The sequence below is a fragment of the Cladophialophora yegresii genome (genome assembly GCF_000585515.1).
Source record: "Cladophialophora yegresii CBS 114405 chromosome Unknown aczIN-supercont1.3, whole genome shotgun sequence".
Lineage (NCBI taxonomy): Eukaryota > Fungi > Ascomycota > Eurotiomycetes > Chaetothyriales > Herpotrichiellaceae > Cladophialophora > Cladophialophora yegresii.
The window spans coordinates 2728924-2751577 of NW_006913047.1; the positions used below are offsets into that span (position 1 = coordinate 2728924).

Below are 22654 nucleotides of genomic sequence, written 5' to 3' on the forward strand. Positions count from 1 at the left end.
TGCATCCGGATCTGTATGTACGCATATAATTATAGCCCAGCCTTGCCTGACACGGCGCTATATATCGCCTGGGTTCGCCAGGACCACGGCGCTGTGTGACGTCGTGCTAGAACGAGGTGAATCAGGCCCGGGCGTCGCCATAACCACACTTCAGTCACACTTCAGTCATTCACTGCTAATGCGGGCGACAGTGCGGAAGATTGCCTTGTAACTACATGCCGGGACCGTGATGCGTATTGATAGACCCCAACGGCTAACGTACTCGATGGATCACCGCTATGCATCTCTGTAGTCAGACTGCCTTCGCCGTGGGGTAAGTAGTCTAGCACGTCCTCCATTGAGTCACAGCGTACTTTGTATCTCGCCCTGAGATTACGAGACCACGAGTCAAGTGTTGAGATAAAAAGCCAGATCGACCGTCTCGCCGTTCTTCTCCTTCTCCTCGGCCTCCGTTTCCAACTGCGTGAACCCGTTGCCCAGGAGCCCCTTCCACCGATTCCCGGTCCAGTATCGGATGTCAAAGTCCTCGCCCTGGAACCATCTATTAGCAACTAGACACGGCTTCCAGGTTGTAGCCATTCAACCAGCAAACGAGGGCAGGATGATGGTGGGGTCGGAGAACGGAAACTCGGAGTCTGCAAGCCCCAAGGCGAAAAAAGCCTTGGGCACACGTACCCTGATTTCCCGGAGTATGACCTCGCGGTAAAGCAACGCACTACCGGGCCAGGTTGCCGTGACCCGTCCGTCGACCCGATGGTTCTTGTACCAGCTCTTACATCCGCCTAGAGTATTCGTTAGCAGATGTTCCAATTCGCAAAGAAATCAGAGCACAACAAGAAGACAGGTACAGAAAAAGGAGCGGGTACAGAAACAGGTTCTGAAACCACGAGGCAGGCTGAAAGAGGGGGGGGATGCGGAGAAGCAAGCACAACAGCCATGCGGCTCGGAAGATGTGCTCCCCAGTGCCGCAGGAAGTCTCCTTGGTCAAGTAGTCGAGGAGTCAAAGTCGGACTCACCAGTCCACGTCAGCGTAGCATGGATCTCATCCCCATACCTCACGAACTCATCCGTCGCGTCCTGTGTGGGAGCCACACTCTTGATCCCCTCTCCTGCAATCTTATGCAACCACCGACAAATGTACTCGGCCGTCCACGTCATGCTGGTCAACAGCGTGCCGTGGCCAACCGTGGCGTTCGGCCCTGTGAAGATGAAGTAGTTCGGCATATCCGGACACGCGACGCTGAGGTATGATTCCGGCTCCGAGGCCCACTTCTGCGCAAGAGTCACCCCACCGCGGCCGGTGACGGGGTAATGAGGGACATGTGAGACGTCGAAGCCCGTGGCGCACACGATGACATCCAGGTCATGATGGTTTCCGTGGGCAGTCTCGATGCCCGTGCTCGTGATGCGCTTGATTGGAGACTTCTCGAGCGTCACGTTCGGCAGGAGGAAGGATTCGAGGTATCCTTCGCCAGGGGTGAGGCGGCGGCAGCCGAGTGTCCAATTGGGAATCAGCTGTTCACAGAGGGCAGGGTCGTTGTTTAGGGCCGCACGCATGCGTGAGATGGTGACTTCGGTGGATTTTGTGTTTTGGGGCGAGTCTTTGCGGAACTGGAACGTTGGGGAGCCAGCGAGTCAGTCAATCTTCCGACGGAGAAAGAACCACATGCGAAGCACATACCAGGCGGAACCCCTTATTCATACCGTGTTGGAGCATCTTCCTGTATGCCTTGTGCTTGTCTGGGTTGCGGAACCGAGCCTTGTCCCGGCTCGTATATCGGGGGTTGAAGTTACTGCCCACTTCTTCGTCACTGGCGTCCACGTCCGCCATATCGACGCCAACATCGCCGTTGACCATTTCTTGGTCGCCGTTTTCTTGGGGATCGCCTTGGTCACCCACGCCGAGTGCCTGACCTAGACTCTGCGTGATCCAAGTGGCTTCGCGTTGGAAACTGATGATCTGCGTGCCTGGGAGTTTGGCCATTTGAGGTAAGATCTGGATGGCTGAAGAGCCGTTGCCAATGATGCCGATACGTTTGTGCGAGTAATCGTACGAGTGGTCCCAGGCGGCAGAGTGGACTTTGTGGCCTTTGAAGTCGTGGACGCCAGGGATATCAGGCCATTTCCACTGGCTTGGGGGATGAGAGAGGTCAGCTACAGTGGCGATGACGGCTTTCCGATACCCAACAGCTTGTTCGACCAGAGACTTGCATCCTTTCACGGCATCAGGGAGACTCACCTCAAGAACCCCTGAGCCGAAACAAGCACATCGGCGAATTCGTCTTGCTCCTCCTGTCCGTTCTTCCGTACACGAATCTTCCATTTCCCCTCTTCCTCTAACCACTCAAGGCCAACTACTTTGGTGTTGAATTGGACATCCCGTCTCAGGTTCCACTTCGTGGCCACTTTCTCGACGTATGCAAGAATTTCATCACCATCTGCGTAGAACTTCGACCAATTCGGATTCGGGTCGAAGGGAAATGCCTTAACACGCAAGTCAGCCTGTCCATGATGCCACATCCTGTGCGATACCCGAAACGGCAGAGAGGCTAACATATATATGCGCAGGCACATCGCACTGCACTCCCGGGTAGGTATTCACACGCCACGTTCCGCCGACGTCGTCGTTGGCTTCGAAGATGACATGATCAATGAAATCTTGCAACTCGGGCTGTTCGTGCTGGATCTTGTGGGCTAGTATCAACCCCGAGAAGCCAGCGCCGATTGTAGCGACTCTGAGTTTGCGCTTCTTGTATGCGTGTTCACTGGAGAGCGGGACGCATATTTCTTTCAGCCTTTCCGAGGAGACCATGGTTGGTGGAACGTGCGAGGCGACGAGATACAGACGCGAGGAGATTCTTGACGAGAAGCTTTTCCTAGGCTTAACAGACATGCATAGAAAACAAGACGGCAATGCGTCAACAAATGATAGTGATGTAGTCGATGCTTGTACGGTCTCCTCACGCGAGTGCTTCATGTCCGAATTGGAGACATCCGTACGACAGCCTCGGGGAATCACTGGGTGTGGTCAGTCCAGGTGAATCTGTCAGATCTTCCCCGCACCGGATTCGCTACACCATCTGCTGAACAGCAGTAAAGAGGTGTGCGCAAACCTGGGCCCGAGTTTCGGATACTCAATTGTGATGAGATCAGATGCAGATGTCTGTAGGACGGGATAAGCAGTGTGGTGGTATATCCCCCAGCCTCTCGCCTAGGGGACAACGCCAGGGTTATATATATTTGTACGGGTTCATAATCCCATTGGGATCATAAAGGTCCTTTATCTGCTTCATGAGCTTCAGCATAGTGTCGCTTCGCTGATATCCAATGTATTTCTTCTTCGCGATGCCGAGGCCGTGTTCGGCACTGATACTGCCTCTCCGTTTTTGGATCCACTCATAGACCCATGGTTCTATTGCATCTTCGACCTCTTGGGTGTATTTCCTGACGGGAACGTTGAGATGTAGGTTGCCGTCACCCATATGTCCGTAGCCGACCACTGCAATCGCTGGGTACGAGTCGTCATCACCTACCAGTCCTTTGGAGTCCAGTCGTTCCCGGGTTTCTTCGACCAGGCTGTACAATTCTTTGATGGGAATGGACAGGTCGTATTTATATGTGCCGCCAAAGTGTCCGATGGCTTCGGTGATGCCCTCTCGCCAGCCCCACAGCTGCCGGGCTTGTGTCTCATCTTGAGCTAGTACGCCGTCCGAGACGATTTCCTCGCCCATGACGTATTCCAAGAAACTCTCGAGCTTCTCGCTATCATGCTCTGTGTTTGAACCGCTAGTTTCAATCAAGCAGTAAAACGGGTGGTCACCGTCAAGTGGCCTTTTGTTGCCCGTCACCTGGTGTACAAATCCCTGACTGCGAGCATCCATGAGCTCGAAAGCCGACAAGATCTCGCCAAGGTGAATTTTTGCCTCTTTGTAGGCTCTTTGGACGTGCTCGAACGAGGGAAGACCGAAGTAAGCCACATTTACCGCCTTTGACCTTTGAGCGCAATGGATTGAGACGCCCGTGATGATGCCGATGGTCCCTTCTCCACCGATGAACAGCTGTTTCAAGTCGTAGCCGGTATTGTTCTTCCGCAACGTGGAGAGATCATCAAAGATAGTGCCATCGGGCAACACACCTTCGATTCCGAGGACATTTCCGTGGAGCGAACCATAACGCAACAGTCTCAGACCTCCGGCATTGGTAGCGACGTTACCGCCTATTTGAGCTGAACCTTTCGCACCGAGATCGAGAGGATAGAGATGATTGCGCTCGGCCAGATAATTGTCGGCAACTTCCATAATGACACCTCCATCGACGACCAGAATGCCGCTGATCTCGTCGAAGCTTCGAATCTTGTTCATGCGCGTCAACGCAATCACGATCTCGTCAAAGACCGGTACACTACCACCAACCAGGCCCGAGTTACCTCCCTGGGGAACCACAGCAAGCTTATTTTCATTGCAATATTTCAAGATTTTGCTCACTTCTTCCGTGCTCTTGGGCTTCAGAACCAGCTTGGCACGGCCTCTGTACTTCTTCATCCAGTCCCTATTGAAGGGTTCGAGATCATCCGACGCGTCTTTCGTGACGCCGTCAATGACAGCAGCATCATCGCCCAGCGTAGACTTGAAGAACTGGATATGTTCGTCCGTGAGCTCTGCAAACCGCGGGTCCCGTTTCAGGGAAGGGTACATATCCGTGGTATATCGGACATCGTGGTGAGGTTCGCTGGGGTCGCTCCGTCGTCGGTACGTCACTGAAAAGCTTCGCACGGGCTCAAACGAAGCTCGTATTGACTGGCACTGTGTGAGTTGAGGCCGAGGGATTGAAGACCTCCTCGTCTGGCGCAGCAGACGTGCAAGACTCTTTGAAGCTGAGCCAGACATCTTGGTGAGCGCCGTCAGGACCGTAGGAAAGGTTGGACGTTAGGGGCAAGTGGACTGCGTCTCGAGAAATGACATGATCATTGCACTCGAGGCTCGATAGTGACGACAAGCTGCAAACGGCTTTCGAGCCGAAAATCGGCGCCGCACTTTTTCCGTGCCATCCACGTTAAAGCAGCGCTACTAACGATAAGCTCGAGACCCGCCGAGTTGCGGGGAAGCTGCCCTGGCTAAGGTAGCACAGTGGGCCCTTGAGTTACTGTAGTTGCGCTTACCTAGCCCACTTCAGGGGCACCAGCCAGAGCTTCGAGCACCAGAGACCAAGATCGGGAGTCTACTGCGAGTACTGTTTCAACGTAGACAGAGTCTCTTCTGCCATGCACGAGCATGTCGGAGCACCCCTGGACCATTGATCTTCTCTCTGAGTGAGCGTCCCGGAACAATATCGCTCGAATTGCTGACCTATTGCCGAGCCCTTGGGAAGCATATTGAAGGTTCAGCTTGCGTAAAGAGCGGCTGACATCTCAATCTCACTGCCAAGTTCACCACAATCGTACTCCTTCCTGTGTACACAAGACTGAAATCCAGACTCGACGGCAACCATGGATACACTCACCACGAGGCTCTCGACTCAATACCGCAGGCTTCTCGATACCATCAACGCCCGCCCACGTCAGGCAGCCTCTGCAGCCACAGCCGTAGCGCTGACCGTCTCTCTCGCCTGGGTCCTCAATGACTTCTACGCCTGGAAAACCTTCGGCACAGGAGGCACACCCCCCACATGGGCGGGATACTGGCGCATGACCAAGATCCGGATCAATCGCATGCTCTTGTTCGGCAAGGACGATCTCTCGGACTCTTCACCACTCTCATCGGCCGGACCTAAGTATCTTGATACTCTTCCAATCCGCGAAGGACCCAAACCATCAATCATGTCCCGGACAATGCCTCAGCGTCAAGTTCCCTACAAACGCGACGTGGTCGAGCCGGGTTTGGAAGAGCGCGTGAAATCCATGATGGCCACCTTTGCCGCGAAACACCCCTCAATACTTGATCTACGGCCCAGCAAGACCGAGGGGGGAAGCACGGATGCCATTTATGCGAAACCCGCACTGGAGACGCTCAACGACCGAGCGAGAAACAACAAGATGCTCGGCACGGAGATCGCGCACGCTCATCCGTCGGATGGGAGCCTGCACGTGTGGTTGTCCGAGGCCGACGCAAAGACCGTGGTCGACAAGGGATGGGGCATGAGATTTCCCCTGAAGTTCATTGATAAGGGCTGGGCGATGGTGTATGCACCGCGAACAATGGCCGAGGCGGATGTCGTGGAGAAGATCGTGAAGGCAGGAATTGCTTGGATCGCTGGTGTTGAGGTCTAGTGGGCCCCGAGATCATGTGGGTCTTTGCTTCTGCTCGTGCCGTCGTCTCATTGCAAAACTGTCTTGATATACCCAATTTCAATTGATTCGGCGGGACAGGGAATGGAGTCGCGGGGATACGCTCTCTTCTTTTTCGCAATGTACACTGGACGCTGATGGGAATACAATAGCACTTGTTCTGTCGGTCTTCTAGATCCGCTTCTTTGTCTCACATCTCACGTCTGATGTTCTTGCTTTGAAACGCGTCACTTGGCTACTTTCTGCCTCACGCGCGATTGCTACTCTCACTCAACTGGTTCTCATACAACGGCAACCTCTCCACCTCCCGTACCCACAACCTCCAAGGCTTATCATGAAAAGCCTCATTCATAGCCGAACAGCCGACGGCCTGCTCCGGCGTGAGCGCCTGGAACCCCTCCCCTTGGGCTTCTTCACCGTCACCCATCCCACTCCGCGCAATACTCATGGCCTTGGTCTGCGCCTCGGCATTAATCCGCGTATATATCCCACGATACACGGCTGTCACAATATCCCTCCCGACAACGGTGAACCCGTGGCGTCTCATCAACACGACCGTCTCCTCTGGCTGTTCCGCTCCGAACTTCTCTGCCAACGCGGCCCCGAACCGCGAATTGTTGACGAGCATATCCTGCTGCTCGCCCTGGCGGTATAGCGGGGCGATATCGAATACTTTCACCCCCTTACTCCCCAGGAAGCCACTCATATGGTACACGGCCTTGAGCGGGACGCCCATGCTGACCACGTACGGCAACACCTCCTCGGCATGCGAGTGGATCACGCAGTTGACGCTGCCGAACCGCTTGAAGAGCTCCCCGTGGATGAACCGTTCCGAGTAGCCTTTCGGGGCGTGAGGGTCTATGGGCGACGAGTCGGAGACGTGGTAGTGGATCAGGTCCGTCGGCGAGGAAACCATCGCGGGAGCCATCTGCGTGTGTTAGCCACTCCCTGTGTGGCCCTTCTAGCCATTCCGCTGCGTGGGCATCACGGTGGCGACGGATTTAGTAACTTACGTATCCGCACATGATATACATTGTGGGGTCGAGCGGGTGGCGGATGGAGACGTGTCCGTAGGCGTCGACCACGCCGTGGTGGTGAAGGATGTGGTTCGCCGAGATGAGATCGCGGAGGGCGTTCGTGAGAATTTGGTCGTCCGAGGATGAGGTGGTGGTGGCCATGCTGTGCTGTGCTGCTCTGTTTGGTGGTCGTGCCGCGCTGCTGTACTGCGTTGTGATTTTGGTGGTTCGTATCTATCCTTGTATCAGTGGTGATGTGCTGTTTCGGACTAACTTGGGTGTGTCCATACTGGAATGCGACCACGTTACACCAAGGTGAAGACTTCGGTCAATACAAATACCTACTATTATCCTGGTCAGTTTCTCCTCTTCTCTTTGTCTTCTACTCGTAGTGTTCAGAAATGACTCCGCCTTGAATAGCTTCCGCGCCTTCAATTCTAGGATAGTCGGCTTGCGCGAACAACTCGGTCTTCTCTAATTGGAGCCATACATTGACTTGTCCGTTGTCAGAGGCTGGTCTGATTTGTAGCCGCCAGCACCCGGGTTCATGTGAAGGCCCAATGGGGAAGTGGGGCGCAACAAGGTCATCGGACCGGCGCCTAAAATGGCGAAAAGCGGGGGCCTCTGGGCGGGGAACCAGTTGCCGTAAGATCCAGTAGAGGAGCAAGGAGCCTAGCTCAGGGATTTTCCAGCGAACTGCTTGATCTTGCTGCTCGCATCAAGATTCATCGCAATATGTACGAGTACTCCTTATATCACCCAAAGTTGGATTGACGTGGGCGTGAGTCGACGCCGTCGCAAGATATCATCGTCATTTCTTCGGCGAACTCATCCACAGCTCACGCACTCTCATCAAGTCAACGCCGCCTTCGTCACGAAGAAGAAATTCAGATCCGTCGGCACGGCTCGAAACCCCTTGACATGCTCAATCGTGTTGACCATTGCCTGCGTCGCCTCCTCCTGGTTCTCCCATCCCGAGAAATTCACCCTCACGTCCTGTTCATGCTTGTCCTTGCGGATATTCCACCCCGAGATGGCCCCGTATCTCGCTCCGCCGATATGCGCCGTCTGGGATGCAAACTGCTGATCGAAGTCCGTGCGGTTGACACTGTCCTTCGCAAACGACTCTTTTATTATGGCCAGGACTGGTGCGTCGAGGGGTATGCGCGACTGCTCCACGTCGATGTAGTGCATCCAATCTATGCCCATCTGATCCTTGATCAGCTCGAGGATTTCGCCTTGTTGCGGAGAGCCGTCAAACCCATGTTGGTGGTGGTCCTTGGTCTCCCACGCGCCGATCACAAACATGATTGTCGGGTCATCAAGTTGTCTGTAGAAGATGGTTTCTAGTTTGCTGTACTCTTCAATTACTCTCTTCACTTCTCTGAGGTTTTTCTTTAGCTGCGGGTCGTCTGCCGTGAGGCCGTCCTTGAGGCTGACGTGCGCGAGTTCGATTATCGCCATTGTTGCTCTCACGACATTTGTGCAAGGTGCTAGATTTCAACTTGGCTCCCTCGAAGCAGTTCCGCCTGGTGCGTGGTGCGGCAATTTGTAGGTGTCAGCGATAAATGATGTCTAGCTAGACACCGTCTGGGTCCGAAAAAAGATCATCCGCTTTGGGCGACTAGCAGATCTCTGATATGCTCCGCGCATGCGATGCGATGTGCTGAAAGAGGCGGGGCTCAGGCACAGGCTTGTCCATATGGGGAGGACTCGCATCGCTACGGAGTACGCAGTAAACACGTGGCTGACCGCCTTGGGCTGTTGAAAAGATTTGCTTCAGCTGGGAGTCCTGATGTCGTGGGGTGAGATTTAGTCCCGGCGTGACAGGTGACAGGCGGCCTGGGCAATTACTGGAGATTTGATGGACAACCCTGATGGAACGCTCCTGTCTGCTATAACGTGGTGTAACGAGCTCGATCAGCGACTTCTCTCTACAGGGTCAGGGCTGCCTCTATCCAAGCATTGCGACTGACTGACGAGAAGGAGGTACAGTACCATTTTACTAGTCAGAGACGGACGAATCGTGCTCCTTCCGGGGCCTGTCAGTTCATGTGCTGCCTGACAAGTGGTCTAGTCTCTATTCTCGGCCTTTTCCTTCTCAAATATCCACGTCTGAGAGCAGGATATTCAGTGCGCAGATGGCTCAGCCGCTTAAGGTCATCGTCGTAGGAGCAGGTAACCTCTCTACCCCTGGCTGCTGTAGTACGATAGCTCTGACCCAGTCTCCTGAACAGGGCTCTCCGGCTTGGCTCTGGCACATGGGCTCAAGAAGGTGGGTATTGAGAATGCACGAGGGCCACGCACCTGTCGTGCTGACATCGAATGCAGAATGGGATAGATTATGTTGTGGTAGAGAAGGAAAGCTCCCCAAGAGATCGCAATTGGGGAGTCACCATCGCCTGGAGCCACCCGTTGCTTGCCAAGTTACTGCCCGAAGATCTGTACAAGCGACTGCCAGAGTGCCAGCCGGACCCGGGTCTTGATACAAAGGCAGCCGGGTGCGAGAGTGTGATCATTCGTGATGGGCAGACAGGCGCTACGATTGTGGAACCGCGTTTTCCGGGTGTCAGGAGGCTCAATATCCAGAAGACGAGGACTATCTGGGCAGAAGGGCTCAATGTCAAGGTCAGTGAGCTTGGCGGATCTGATGCCCTGTTCTCTGCTCATCCAGCATAGTTTGGCAAGACGGTCACAGATATCCAACTTACTTCAGATGGAGTGGAAGCACGCTTCCACGACGGTACCTCGGAGTCAGGCTCGGTGCTCGTCGGCAGTGACGGCGGTGGCTCATGGGTTCGCCGCTGGATGTTGGGCGACCTTGCATCTCCACGGGTGCTGCCTTACACATTCCTGAATTTCCCGTTCCGCTACACACCAGAGCGAGCAATCAAGATGGACAAGATGATGAACCCCTTCGTCGATGTCGGAGCTCATCCGAAGTCGATGTACGTCGGCATATTCTTGCTAGACAAGCCTGATTTGCAGAAGCCCGAAACCTGGGTCTTCTATATCCTCGCAACCTGGGCAAAGCAGGATTCGGACTACGTTGAAGGGAAGAACATGGTCGACGAGCTGCGACGGAGAATGGACGACTGGGCAGACCCTTACAAGTCGGCCGTGGAGTGGATACCAGAGGATACACGTGCGAAAGCCGTGCCGCTCAGGGTCTGGGGTCCTCCCGAGACCGGCTGGGACAATCGAGATGGCAGAATCACTCTGGCGGGAGACGCCGCTCACAGCATGACGTTCCGTAAGTGTTCTTGTCTCCCGGTCGGACAAATATCAGCTGACGCGGAAACCCCTAGACCGTGGCCAGGGCGCGAACAACGCAATTTGCGACAGTGAGAAATTCGTTTCAGCCATGATTCAAGTTCAAAACGGGGAGAAGTCCCTGCCGGAGGCGGTCAACGAGTATGACGCGGACGTAACAAGCCGAGGGAGAACAGAAGTCGAAGTATCCACGGTCCAGACCGATGCTTTTCATGACCACGCAAAATTTCTCGATAGTCCGGTCGTAAAGCATGGGATCAAGCCGATGAGTAATGTCGTGAAGTAAATACTTGATGCAGAAATCGAGGGCCGTAAGTTAGGGCGATGACGAGGACAACAGCGCACCGAAGAGCAGCGGCAGCACTGCTGGATCAAAGACTTCCGTGATTAGCCACTCCGTACTACCATCACCTTCTGTCTTTTCCTTTGCCTTTCTCCCTGTCTTTTCGCTTCTCAGCTTTCAATTCCCGTTCTTTCTCCCGCGGATCGATAACTACCAATTCCTCTTCATTCTTCCTTTTCCACGTTAGGTCTTTCCCCAGACGGTCCTTGGCGAACGAGAGTGAGTGGCTCAGCCATTTCTTTCCATCCTCATCGGGAGATTCTTCTGCTTCCCCATTGGTTGGATCGTCCCATTTCGAGCAGGACTGGCAGTTGGCTATGAAGTGTAGATCACAGAGGGTGGCTTCTTCATCGTCATTGGCTTCAGCGTCCTTTGACATTCCTATTTTGGAGGTGCTGTGAGAGATGTCTCGGTCTCTAAAACCATTGGTTGATGACTTGGGTTTTGGGGGTGCATCGGCGGATTCAAGGCGTGCTCTGAATGCATTGAGCATTTTCAATGCGGTAGCCTCGTCTTTAGCGTTGCTTTCGCCTGGGCGAGGACGTTTCCGGCCTCGCGTACTTGTTGCTGGGATCATCGCCTCTAATGCTGATTTCTTGGGCTTCGAAGAATCGGTGGTATCAATGTTGCGACGCATAGAAGCTTTCAGGGCGGCGATTTCCGCTTGCAAGGCGGATGTTTTGGATGCAGGAACTGAGGGCTGATCATCAGGAGTGGGTGAGCGGGAGGGCGATTCGGGGTCTTTAAGAGGGAGCTGCGTTGTTGAATCGTGAAAGGAGGGTTTGCGATGATGTGTTGGAGAAGGTGACTTTCGCTGTGACGTCGGGCTTGGTTTCCGCTTTGCAGGGATTATCGATGAGGGTGATGGCCGTGTTTCCGCATTTCGAGGTCTATCGGCTATACCGTTCGTTTTCGGCTTCGACTTTGGGATATCTTCTGCATCGATCAGGGCAGGATTGAACTTGGCCTTCTTGGGCCGTACGGCAACTTGGCCCGCATCCTCATCGCCCTCCTCTCCCCCGAAGCTCAGAAGAGTCTTTCCACCCTTCTTCTTAGGCGCTTTCTTTTTTGCAGGAGCCTCGACAAAGCGATCAGCGACTTTTTGCCTCTTCCGCATTTTCTGCCATGCGTCGCCCTTGGGCATTTCAAGAACTTCGGCCTTGAGAATCTTCTCGGGATACATCGGCCTCTCGCTGCCCTCCAAGAGCTCGCCTTCTGCAATCTTGACCACGTTGTAGATTCCATCTCCCTCGACACGACCGAACATCGTGCACTTTCCGTCGAGTTGAGCTCTGCAATCTCCCAAAGTAATGAAGAACTGTGTGCCATATCCCGCCCCAGGGCCGGTCCCCTTCGCCATACCCACCAAGCCTCTGCGGTTGAACTTCAATCGACTGTGAATCTCATCTGCGAACACGATCTTTTCGTCTTTCTCCCGACCCAGCAGTCTCGCCCAGTCCTCATCGTATCGTTCAAATTCGCGGTCCTCATATATGTTTTGTCCACCTTCGCCCGTTCCTGATGGGTCGCCTGTTTGGATAACGAAGCCTGGGGAGACGCGATGAAACAAATTGTTGTTGTAATCTTCGTCGAGGACATGCTGCAGAAAGTTCCTGCATGTTAAAGGCGTCTGGGCGGCGAACAGAGAGATGGTGAGAGGGCCGGCTGTTGTATGAAGCAGGACCGACGCCGTAGGAGGTGGTTCCGTGGTGTAATGGGAGGACATGATGGCTGTTCAAAGCATTTAGATCCGTTGCTATTTGCTGAAACTCGCCATTTCCACTGATGACTGCGCCGCAAATTCAGTTTGTCTTCATCGCTTTCATCATCTCGACTGCAGGCGTTGAACCTTCGCGAGCGAGGCGAGGCATTGCATCGGCGAGGGGAGATTCTTTTATCCGAGCGCCTTCTTGGCAATTTTGCACCGTTTTGCCCGTCGTCGTCCTATTTCAACATTGTCTTTCGTTCTGGCTCGTGAATGTCGAGGCCGAATAGCGGTTCGTCCTTCCCTTAACCATTGGCTGATCGCGTACTACAACGGAGAGACTATGCATCCAGCTTCAGGAGAAGAGTTCACGCACCACATCTGCGTTAGTATCTGCGGCTTCATGCTGCAGCCGATCGAGGCTCTTGATACATCCGGGGCGTTGATGGCACTGGGTGTCGATTCGTTCCTCACCATTGAAAATCAAGTACGGGTTGAAGAGACGGCTCGACGTAGGAGTCAGCACGCCGGAGATCTTGAACGGCAGCGCGATTAACACTCTCGGCCACCTTGATTGCCAGGTCGAGCAACAAGTACGGAAGACACAGCTGCAGGCGGATAGAAGGAGGCCAAGAACACGACAATCATGGTATCCCATTTTCGCCCTTCCCAGGGCACCCACCAGGGTAAGGCAGATAGTGTAGATAGCCCAGATAGACATACATGCTATACACGCAGTGTACGGAGTCCACAATCAATCATCGGCAATCGTACTGGACCCCCCACCCTCAATCTCACTCAACACCCTCGTCCCCAGCACATTGCCCTCAGCGTCCAGGTAAATGGCCGCCGTGGAAATCAAGCCCGCAAACGGCATGTACGAGTACTGCACCTCGCGCGCATTCACGCCGTCGAACAGCACCGTGCTCTCCCGGCCCGTGGGCGTCATGTCATGCCAATACGACCCGACAATCTCCGAGGAATAGACGTCCCCGTCATTACGAAGCTTCTCGTCCACGATATTGCCCGCCTGGTCGAGCACGCGGTTCGTATGCACGTTGCCTGAGTAGTCATTGACGGAATAGAGGATGCCCTGTTCGAGCAGGGCGCTCCGGGCGGACAAATCACTGTCGGCGCCACTGGTACTTGTGCCCGTGCCTGTCCCCGACCCTGATCCGGACCCTGTAAGCCCACCGACTGTGCTGTCCAGCAGGTCTCCCACATCATTCCCCAACGTCGCAATAATGGGGTTCAAATCAATCGAGCTGAGCGTATCGTTGATCATGGCCACCAGGTTCTCGAGCCGTGCTTCGAGCTCCACTTTCGCGGTCACGTTCTGGATGAGCAGCTCGACCCGGTTGATGCTGAGATCGACGCCCGCATTGAAGGTCAGTAGCGAGAGGACCTGCGCCGCGATGTTGATCTGCGCGGTCAGATTGCGCACTGCGAGGTCGATTTCGCCGACCGAGACACTCGCGTTGAGGTAGACGTCCGGCGGGGAGGCGTTGGGCGCGGACGAGCCGCCTGAGGTGTCGGTGTTTGTGTTTTCCGTCTCGTACACGACGTCATCGGTGTTGTTGGCCGTGTCGCGGACTGTTAGGGTGTAGCCTGTATAGCCTCCATCGTCTGCGGAGGAGATGGTTTGCGAAGACGTGAGGGTGAGGAGGGCGGCGAGGAGAAGCAAGACCCGGAGTAGGGGGGGTGGGAGCCGGGACATCGTGGAAGGACTTTACTTCTCTTGCGTGCCGACGAGAATCTCTGATGAAGGACTAGAACTGGGATTGCATAGTGTATGTAGGTGAAGACTCCTACTCAAAGGGAAAAGAAGCCTCGGGCAGCTGCGCACTTACTTACACAGTGCGACTACGAGTACCCGTCCGGGTAATGCATCACTCCCCGGCAGATCATGGTGTTCTCGCGAACCGCATCTCCACCACGGCACGTATGCATGATCTTCTGTGCGCTTGTTCAGGGGCACCTCCACTGCGTCCACCCACAATCTCGGCAGCGCTCAGCCCTAAACCGTTGTCAGCCGTTGAAACGTGGGGCGTTGACAGGCGCCGTCCACGAAACCGGTTTCGCGTCTCAGCCTCGCAGGAGATCGACACACATCCCCCCACCAGACGAGAACCATCGTGTGCGTGGGAAATTTCCCTGTAAGCGACGCGGCCGAGAGAGATTGCCATTACCCAAACACATGGCACCGAGGAGAGGTGCTTTCCCGGCCTCGAACACGGCACGCATGGACATGATATACGCAGGCTCCGTGCTTTCGCTCTACTTTCTCGCGTGATCTGTATCGTTGACTCCTTCGCTCTCGAGGCAACGCATCCACACACTCCGCACCACATCGCATCTGTTGTTGTTGACAACGCCGTGGTGGCCAGTACATGATGTCTTCCTCAATATGCAGACTCGTCCTGACGGTATTCTCGTTCCTGCTGCTCATTTCACCAATCTCAGCACAGTCGTCCACAACGACACCCTCGTCAAGCTCGAATCCCAGCACCACGCCGTCATCCAATCCTCCAACCCTGACACCCACGGCTGCGTCCTCGACAGCTCCCGACGTGTACCTGAACGTGCCTACCCTCTCAGTCGGACGCATTGAGCTAGACGTGGACGACTTGCGCGCAGACATCAACCTCAACGCCCAGGTCGCCAACCTAGTCACGTTGAACGCCGGTGTCGCCGTCTCCATCCAAGAAGTCAACCTCACGATCTCAGACGTCGATGCCAACCTAGAATTGATCGTCCGGCTGGGTCACCTTGTCGACATTGTCAACCGAGTGTTCGAATCCCTCGACCTCAACCCCCTCCTCATCTCCGCCATCAACAATGTCACCTCTCTGCTTGAACCGATCGTCGGCGCGATAGACGGCCTCCTCGGCTCAATCACGCAGGGTGGGACAACTCTGAACTTCCTGATCGACAATCTGGGAAATATCGTCCAAGAGGTCGGCGGCGTGAGCAGCATTGTTGGAAACTACCTGACAAACATGACGGACACGGGCGTTAGCCAGACGCTGTCCGGCGGACTCGTCCAGAAGACGTTCTCTTACACCCCGCTGAATGCGCTCGTGGATATTGTCTTCAACACTGCAGGGCAGGTCGTGCAGGCGTCGGTACAGAAATCTGGTGGCGGAGGAGGCGGCGGAGGAGGCGGCGGTGGGGGTTCTACGAGTACAACTAGTGCGACTAGCACGACTACCTCGTCGAAGCCCGCGTCGACTTCGACAGCTGCGCGACTTGCGAACCCATCGAGGGGGTAGCGACCGAGAAAAATGGGAAAATCAGTGACATTGGAGTAGAGACGACGCGGCCACGGGCTCCGACTTGGACCTCGATCGAGGTCGAGGCCGGGAAAGCGTTTTGGGCACTGACGATACTTGGCGCAGCGCGACAGAGGAAAACCTAGCATAGCGTAACATTAAAGGGAGAAAGGATGGGTATCTTAGCAGCGTCCAATCCCAAGTTAACCTTTCCAAGTTCAAGCTCAAAGCCCCTACCTTTCTAGCTGAGTTTGCTTCGCAATCCTGCCTTCTAAATCACTCTTCCGCGTCGCGTCTGCTGAGAGACGCGCCTGCCAGCGACATCATTGCCTGCTTAATGTTTCGTGTTCGCGGGACAAAGGGGAAGCTCGAGTCCGTGTGTTCCTCGAGCCGCGCTGGTCCGCGTCATCTTTTTCGTAGTCCTGCCCTAATAATATACCCCATCCGGGGTCTCACATACAAAAGCCCATCATTTGGTTCCTCCGATACGCCAATCGTTGCAGTGATCACTCATACAGACTGAGTTTTGAGAACCCCACCTCGTCCGTACTTCGCCTCGATAGGAACCTTCCTCCGAGACCCTGGAAGAGGGACGGGAAGTCCAAGCGAGAATAACAAGGTGAAGACGGACGGGCTGCAGCGCTTTGGAGGCTTCAGAAGATGGAAAACGACCAAAGACCCAGGAGAGGGGTTCATGAACGAATGATTTATTGGCAGGTCTCGCTTCCCTCCGACTGACGGAAACTTGTCGGCCCGTTCAAGTGGCCGGCAAACAAGGCTGAGAGTCAAGGGGCTCGAGGGGTAATTGCGCCCCACGCTGCACTAGAGTGCTCTAGACTCCTTTTCTCCCTCTCTATCCTTCCATTCCTTGTGTCACTCTCCAATTGTAGCACCTCTCTGCCTCATCGGAATCGAAGCCACTGACTAAGAAAGCATTTACGATCGACCGAGCTCATGTCGGTATTCGGCATCGTACGGCATTTCCCAGACTTTCAAGCACATTTTCCCCCTGCAGCATGACGACTCTTATCACCCGTGTATGTGTCACGATTTTTGACTCTCCATTGACATGGTGTCACGTATGTTTTACTCTGTTGACTATCTGCTTGTTTGGCTTCTCTCATCGGCATCCACGACTCCGGTCATTCCTCCCCAGAACGTGATACAAAGTAATTGCTGGTAGCATTTGTTTCAGCAGACTCCGCACAATCTTCCACACCCACACCCTCAGATCTCATTACAGTCCTCAGCACCTTTGCTGTCTCTGCTCCCAGGACTACTCCGTGTCATTGCCCCCTGGCCGTTTGTATGTCATTGCAGCTCACCACCACAGAACGCTCGATTCCCTGCCTCTCGGCTAAGACGGCCTAACCTCTCCCTACGGCCAGAAATCTCCGTACCGCGGTATGTTAGGAAGGCTCCTGCTCATACGGTCGTCCGGATACAAAGAACTCGAAATGTTGCGATTCGGGATCGAAGCCCATTTTCGACTCTCTCTCTCGTTGAGACGGGGGAAGGGCGATGGCCCATATCTACTCCGGGACGCCGCAACGTCTTCATATCGACAGAAACTGGAATACATCCGCGGTATGTGTGGGTGTCTCTCGCTCATATTTCTACCCGGGTGCAGAGATCTCGAAAAGGTCCGGTTTGGCATCGAATCCCAGATTTCGGCTATCTCGTTTGAAGTACTGGTCTCTGGACCATCGGTCTCGGATACCGGGATTGGAGAGCAGCCAGGTGTCGGGATCACCTAGTGGCCGGTAGAACGGCATTTTGTTGGTCTTAGACGAAGGTATATCAATGGATATATACCCCGAAACCCTGTCGTCCGACGGAATAGGTTGGCTGTGTGGATATGTATCTAGGTAAGTTGGACCGTTTATTTTTATTTCTTTTTTTTTGAATGTGGATCTGTGGGTTCGTTCGTGTCTGGAGAGTCAAGAATTGAGAGTATATGCAGGAAGGAAAGGAAGAGGATATGCACACGAAGTAAGAGATTTATACTCTCTTGCTTGAGGGCGTTTGAATAAACAGCGCTGGGGGATGTATCACTTCCCTTCTCTCAGTTTGCTTGTGAGACGACTCCAGATGGTGCTTCAACAATCACGGCCACCTCTAGGATCACCTTCGAGGTGATTCCTCTCGTCGAAGCTCCCGATCACCGCATGTGTATCACAAAGAGATGCCCAGATTACCATTGACACCATATCACAAGGCTCTAATCGTCGAGTTGTTGACACTGGTGATCAGCTCTGCATGGAAGGGAAAGACTGGGCGGGAGGGACATATACTTGATTCCGACTCATGCATCACCTATCCATTTGTCCCTCGCTAGGGATGGGGAATTGCTCCCAGATTCGCGGTGATGTTTCTCAGTAACGGTGAACCATCACGTACGGCTCTCAGCGGTAGACTTTTCAGCGGCAAGGTCTAACGGAGTCTCAGTATGCACAAGTAAAGAGCTGCGATGTTTGAAGAATCTAAGGAGGAGATTCCAAGACAAGTGATTCAAGATTGCCGGAGCTCATTCGTGACTGGTAGCTATGGAAGCACTATGTTCTCCCATACTCCATGCAGATATCGTCGCTTAACATACTAACACAACTTGCCGTGCTGTAGGCAGTTAACGTCATTTGCTTTCCAGACCAGCTATGCCGATACAACTTAATCAACCGCTGCAACTCTCTCCGTCGTTCCAGTCCTTCGGCAGCTATCTGAAACGACAGTGCAGAAGGATGTCAGTCTAGGCGCGGATATATAGACTCGAGCTTCGGCATCCCTGTTAGGGCCGTTTGCCGCCACAGTGTACTGCATTGCCACTCGCTACGATTCACCACACCCAAAGTCTCAGTGTCAAGGCATCACTCTTCCCTCTTGCTAAATTGCACATGGGGCAGCATGCAAGCCACGAGGGTCATTCAATCCTGTGCTCTCTTGCGTCCCTCGGTAGAGCATTCCGTCGTCCAAGGACACGGGTGCAAATATAACAGAAGCACGTTAGTCTCCCTGCTGTGGACTACGTATATCCTGAAAATGGGCAGCATCAACAATCCCATCACGTGCCAGCCCGGCCCCCAATCGAAACTCCAAGAGTGTCACATGACAGCACTAGTCCCTGACTGGGACTGGTAGCACTTGCCATTCTACGAGTCCTTATGGCTCTTACCCCTCTTCCTCCTCTCTTTAGTTTCCATCAGACATGTACACAACAATGAAGTGAATGCATTGCAGCCCTCTTAGCTGTCGTTGTAGCGCTTGCTCTTCCCATACGCTTGCGCTGACCATGACAAAAAGGACAATCGTAGGCGCTGTCAGTTTTTTTTGACAGTGAACAGATGTTCCGTTCATTCTTCAGCGACTTGCCAAATCCCAATCTTGAATCAGGAGCTACTTCTGCCTCACTGCTCTTCCACTTGTCGCGCGGCGTTCTCGGTCCTGGCACTGTCCTCTATATCGCGTGTTACCTTTTCGCCCCTCGCCTCAACCCCAAAAGAGCGCTTTTGCCAACGGGATTGATAATGATATTGTCGGGAATCATGGCCAACCCGGAATCAGCTCAATCTCCGCACTATGATGTCTTTTGGGTAGAGTCCGCCGGAATGCCTCAAACACGTGGCGATCTTCGTGGAGACACATGAACTTGGGCCGGGTACAGGACACATATTTCAAGTCTCTGGCAATATCCAGCAGGGAATGTACCATGATCATCGACCTGGGAAGAAGCCCGAAGAGGACGAGCAGTCCGCCTTCGTCAGCGAAAGATTTATCGGGAGAGTATCAAGAGCGGTGTACGATGACGGAAACTTTCGACGAGTGTGCGATCTAGTGGAAGCCCCGCCCGAGCAATTTAATGGCCCTGAAAGACTGTTCCAGGGGCAAAAGCTGATAAGGTGCGGTGAATGGGCAGAGGACGCCATAAAGAAGTTGAGGATGGATGACGTTTTAGCCTGACTTGAATGGTATGATGAGAAGCGAGGTTCACATGAGCCAAAGCCAATATAAGCACATCGAAGCAGGAATTGGCTTTCGTGTACGACATGGAAGAGATTGATTCGCTGGTTGAGGCCCAAATATTCTGCGTTGTGGTATCTGACTTTCTTTCTTTCTTCAACTCAGCTCGCCTACAAGGTATGGCACGATACCCAGCGGCGACTCTCGACTTCTCAAAAGTCGGTCTCCGTTTCGAAACCCGAGTATCTCGCCTTTTGGCCTGAATATGACCAAAGCACGAAGCCACAGGTTCTCGGGTTTTTCACCCAGCCTCACAGAGTCGGACGACTGACGTTCTGGTCTTTGTCTCGGTTGTTATTCCCAGAAGGGCCTTCAGGCCGCCTTTCTGGCCATGCTCAGTGCTGGCACCACTGCCACTGCTACCTACTCACTAGAGTGCGGAGCGTTTGATGAGCTTGGCATGTTTGGCTTCCCCAGCAAAAACCTACCTAGGTAGGTAACGATATCCGTCGTTGGAGACGCGTATTGCACATTGTATTACCAAGCAACAAGAAGCTTATATTAGCTTGCTCTTGCTCTCCCCATTCTTGTCCGCTGGACGACAGTCTCACGGATAGACAGCACCTTGTCGCCATGGCCGACACCACCGATCATGAGCTCGCTGCCGTGAACAGAGGTGCCGATATCGACGACGACACAAGTCTTGTAGACTTGCAGAGTCTTCCACCAGCCGACCGCGGCAAGGGTGCCTGGTTCACACTTGCGGCATGTTTCTTCCTTGAAGCCACTGTCTGGGGGTACGCAGGAGTCCCTTGTCGCATGGCTTGATTGCTGATTCAAATCCAGGTTCATACATTCCTACGGTGTTATGGAGGTCTACTACCGCCAGCACGAGCCTTTCAGGAGCCAGCACGAGGGTCTTGCCGCCGTAGCCACCACCGCCATGGCAATCATGCTCATCGGCTCACCATTTATCTCCCTCATTCATCAACGGTTTCCAAGCCTCAGGCGCATTGGGGGCTGTGTTGGGCTGGCCATCATGTTTTCCGGGCTGCTTATCGCGGCTTCGACCGACTCCCCAATGGTCCTACTGTGGACTCAGGGCGTCATGTATGGCGTCGGCGCTTTGTTGGTGTACTTTCCGGCGATGTTCTTAATCGATGAATGGTTTGTGGAGCGCAAAGGCTTTGCGTTTGGGATCTCTTGGGCAGGCACGGGCATCGGTGGTGCAACTACGCCGTTCCTGTTACAGTGGCTGCTGCATACTCAGGGTCACAGGACCACGCTGAGGATCTGTGCGGGAATCATCGTACGTTCCTCGTCCCTTCTGTCCACCGACTTTTCAAGGTAGAGTTCTTAACTTTATCAGGCCGGCGTTGCGCTGCCTTGCGTCCTCTTCATGAAGCCCCGGCTTCCGGTTCGAGGGCCACGACGATTCCGACCCATGGACCTGGGCTTCATCAAAAAGCGGACGTTCTGGATGTATCAATGCCCTAGTATCATTCAGTCCTCTGTTGCGCCACTGCCCAGTCTATGGCTGCCCTCCTTCGCATCATCTATGGGCATGTCGCCAGCTACGGGTCCGCTGTCTGTCGCTTTACTTAATCTTGCCTCATGCTGCGGATATCTGCTTCAAGGTCGACTTGTCGATCGCTACCACGTCAGCTGGGCGATCCTGGTGTCCACCCTCGGCTCGACCATCGCCGTGTTCGGCTTCTGGGGCTGCGGCACCCACAAGGCGACGCTGTACATATTCGCCATCCTCTTCGGACTTTTCGGAGCTGGATACCCTGGCCATTGGACCGGCTGTGCGGGTGACATGAGAAGGACTTTCCCGAATGTCAACACAGGTTTAGTGATCTCCCTCATGTGTGCTGGAAAAGGCGCGGGCAACATTTTGGCCGGTCCGGTCAGCGAAAAGTTGTTGTCGATGAAGCCGTGGCAACACAGTAGCTTCGCGTATGGGTCATCGTATGGCTCGATCATCATTTTCACGGGTGTATGTATGTTTCTGGGAGGTGCAGGTGCCATTCCGCGCCTTGGGCACAGTCTAAGCACGGCGCTCCGGAATGCTCCTCTGCCTCGGATGAACTTTGCGAGAGCGTTGAGGACGTCGACATCTGACTGAGACGCTTAATCGGCGGTGGCGGACCGCAACACTGTCCAGGGTGCCCTCAAGCTCGCAACGGGTTCCGAGTGTATGGTGTATGTTTTACTCTGCAGAGAAGGGGATCTGACTTCAGTACACGCCCTGAGGCTGCGGAGGTTTGAGAAACTTTTCAGGATGAACAATAAAAATAGTTTCTGACCTGTTTTCTCTTCTTACAGATAAGGGTCGAGAGATATTCGGTACGGATGACCTGCGAAGTCGTGGTTGATTACCAACTGACCAGCCATTTGGGCCAAAATTCTCTCACTACATGAGTCATTTGGTAAAGCTCAGAGATGAATACTTTACCTATGTATTTCCTCCCCACCCTTCTTCTTCTTCTTCTTCTTCTTCTTCTTCTTCTTCTTCTTCTTCTTCTTCTTCTTCTTCTTCTTCTTCTTCCCTTCCCCGTCCACGCGCTGTTCCTAATAAGTAGTGGCACAGTCGTATATCGTAACAGGTGGAAAACAAAGAATGATGATGACTTCTCGAGAACCAAAAGCGCTGTACAAGGTACTTGGTTTACCGAGTGCAAGCACACTGCGCAGAGAAAAGAAATCTGACTTTGACGATGCAACATGCCGTTTACTAGATTTTCTTGCACAACTACCGCGTTTCAACGATCAGAATGATACCGAGGCGAGGCATCAGTGGGAGGT

The 22654-nt window shown here is 53.9% G+C and overlaps 10 protein-coding genes across 10 annotated transcripts; 4 read left to right on the forward strand and 6 right to left on the reverse strand.

Annotated features, from left to right (window-relative positions):
• Nucleotides 1-387: 387 nt before the first annotated feature.
• On the reverse strand, nucleotides 388-2812 carry A1O7_04728 (uncharacterized protein; the record flags this gene model as incomplete). Its single annotated transcript, XM_007758738.1, has 7 exons — nucleotides 388-531; nucleotides 676-782; nucleotides 1017-1611; nucleotides 1682-1800; nucleotides 1897-2132; nucleotides 2240-2484; nucleotides 2555-2812. 7 exons carry the CDS (start codon nucleotides 2810-2812, stop codon nucleotides 388-390), a joined length of 1704 nt encoding a protein of 567 aa, XP_007756928.1.
• A 418-nt stretch (nucleotides 2813-3230) lies between these two features.
• On the reverse strand, nucleotides 3231-4886 carry A1O7_04729 (alcohol dehydrogenase; the record flags this gene model as incomplete). Its single annotated transcript, XM_007758739.1, has 1 exon — nucleotides 3231-4886. The coding sequence occupies one exon, from the start codon at nucleotides 4884-4886 to the stop codon at nucleotides 3231-3233; it is 1656 nt and encodes a 551-aa protein (XP_007756929.1).
• Nucleotides 4887-5485: 599 nt separating this feature from the next.
• Nucleotides 5486-6265, forward strand: A1O7_04730 (uncharacterized protein; the record flags this gene model as incomplete). Its single annotated transcript, XM_007758740.1, has 1 exon — nucleotides 5486-6265. The coding sequence occupies one exon, from the start codon at nucleotides 5486-5488 to the stop codon at nucleotides 6263-6265; it is 780 nt and encodes a 259-aa protein (XP_007756930.1).
• Nucleotides 6266-6530: 265 nt separating this feature from the next.
• A1O7_04731 (uncharacterized protein) lies at nucleotides 6531-7461 on the reverse strand (the record flags this gene model as incomplete). The annotated part of the gene is made up of 2 exons (XM_007758741.1): nucleotides 6531-7211; nucleotides 7297-7461. 2 exons carry the CDS (start codon nucleotides 7459-7461, stop codon nucleotides 6531-6533), a joined length of 846 nt encoding a protein of 281 aa, XP_007756931.1.
• A 690-nt stretch (nucleotides 7462-8151) lies between these two features.
• Nucleotides 8152-8763, reverse strand: A1O7_04732 (uncharacterized protein; the record flags this gene model as incomplete). The annotated part of the gene is made up of 1 exon (XM_007758742.1): nucleotides 8152-8763. The coding sequence occupies one exon, from the start codon at nucleotides 8761-8763 to the stop codon at nucleotides 8152-8154; it is 612 nt and encodes a 203-aa protein (XP_007756932.1).
• An 861-nt stretch (nucleotides 8764-9624) lies between these two features.
• A1O7_04733 (uncharacterized protein) lies at nucleotides 9625-10858 on the forward strand (the record flags this gene model as incomplete). Its single annotated transcript, XM_007758743.1, has 3 exons — nucleotides 9625-9927; nucleotides 9979-10552; nucleotides 10608-10858. The coding sequence occupies 3 exons, from the start codon at nucleotides 9625-9627 to the stop codon at nucleotides 10856-10858; spliced, it is 1128 nt and encodes a 375-aa protein (XP_007756933.1).
• Nucleotides 10859-10979: 121 nt separating this feature from the next.
• A1O7_04734 (uncharacterized protein) lies at nucleotides 10980-12641 on the reverse strand (the record flags this gene model as incomplete). The annotated part of the gene is made up of 1 exon (XM_007758744.1): nucleotides 10980-12641. One exon carries the CDS (start codon nucleotides 12639-12641, stop codon nucleotides 10980-10982), a length of 1662 nt encoding a protein of 553 aa, XP_007756934.1.
• A 733-nt stretch (nucleotides 12642-13374) lies between these two features.
• Nucleotides 13375-14337, reverse strand: A1O7_04735 (uncharacterized protein; the record flags this gene model as incomplete). Its single annotated transcript, XM_007758745.1, has 1 exon — nucleotides 13375-14337. One exon carries the CDS (start codon nucleotides 14335-14337, stop codon nucleotides 13375-13377), a length of 963 nt encoding a protein of 320 aa, XP_007756935.1.
• A 676-nt stretch (nucleotides 14338-15013) lies between these two features.
• Nucleotides 15014-15892, forward strand: A1O7_04736 (uncharacterized protein; the record flags this gene model as incomplete). Its single annotated transcript, XM_007758746.1, has 1 exon — nucleotides 15014-15892. One exon carries the CDS (start codon nucleotides 15014-15016, stop codon nucleotides 15890-15892), a length of 879 nt encoding a protein of 292 aa, XP_007756936.1.
• A 4587-nt stretch (nucleotides 15893-20479) lies between these two features.
• Nucleotides 20480-21974, forward strand: A1O7_04737 (uncharacterized protein; the record flags this gene model as incomplete). The annotated part of the gene is made up of 3 exons (XM_007758747.1): nucleotides 20480-20643; nucleotides 20693-21155; nucleotides 21216-21974. The coding sequence occupies 3 exons, from the start codon at nucleotides 20480-20482 to the stop codon at nucleotides 21972-21974; spliced, it is 1386 nt and encodes a 461-aa protein (XP_007756937.1).
• Nucleotides 21975-22654: the final 680 nt, after the last annotated feature.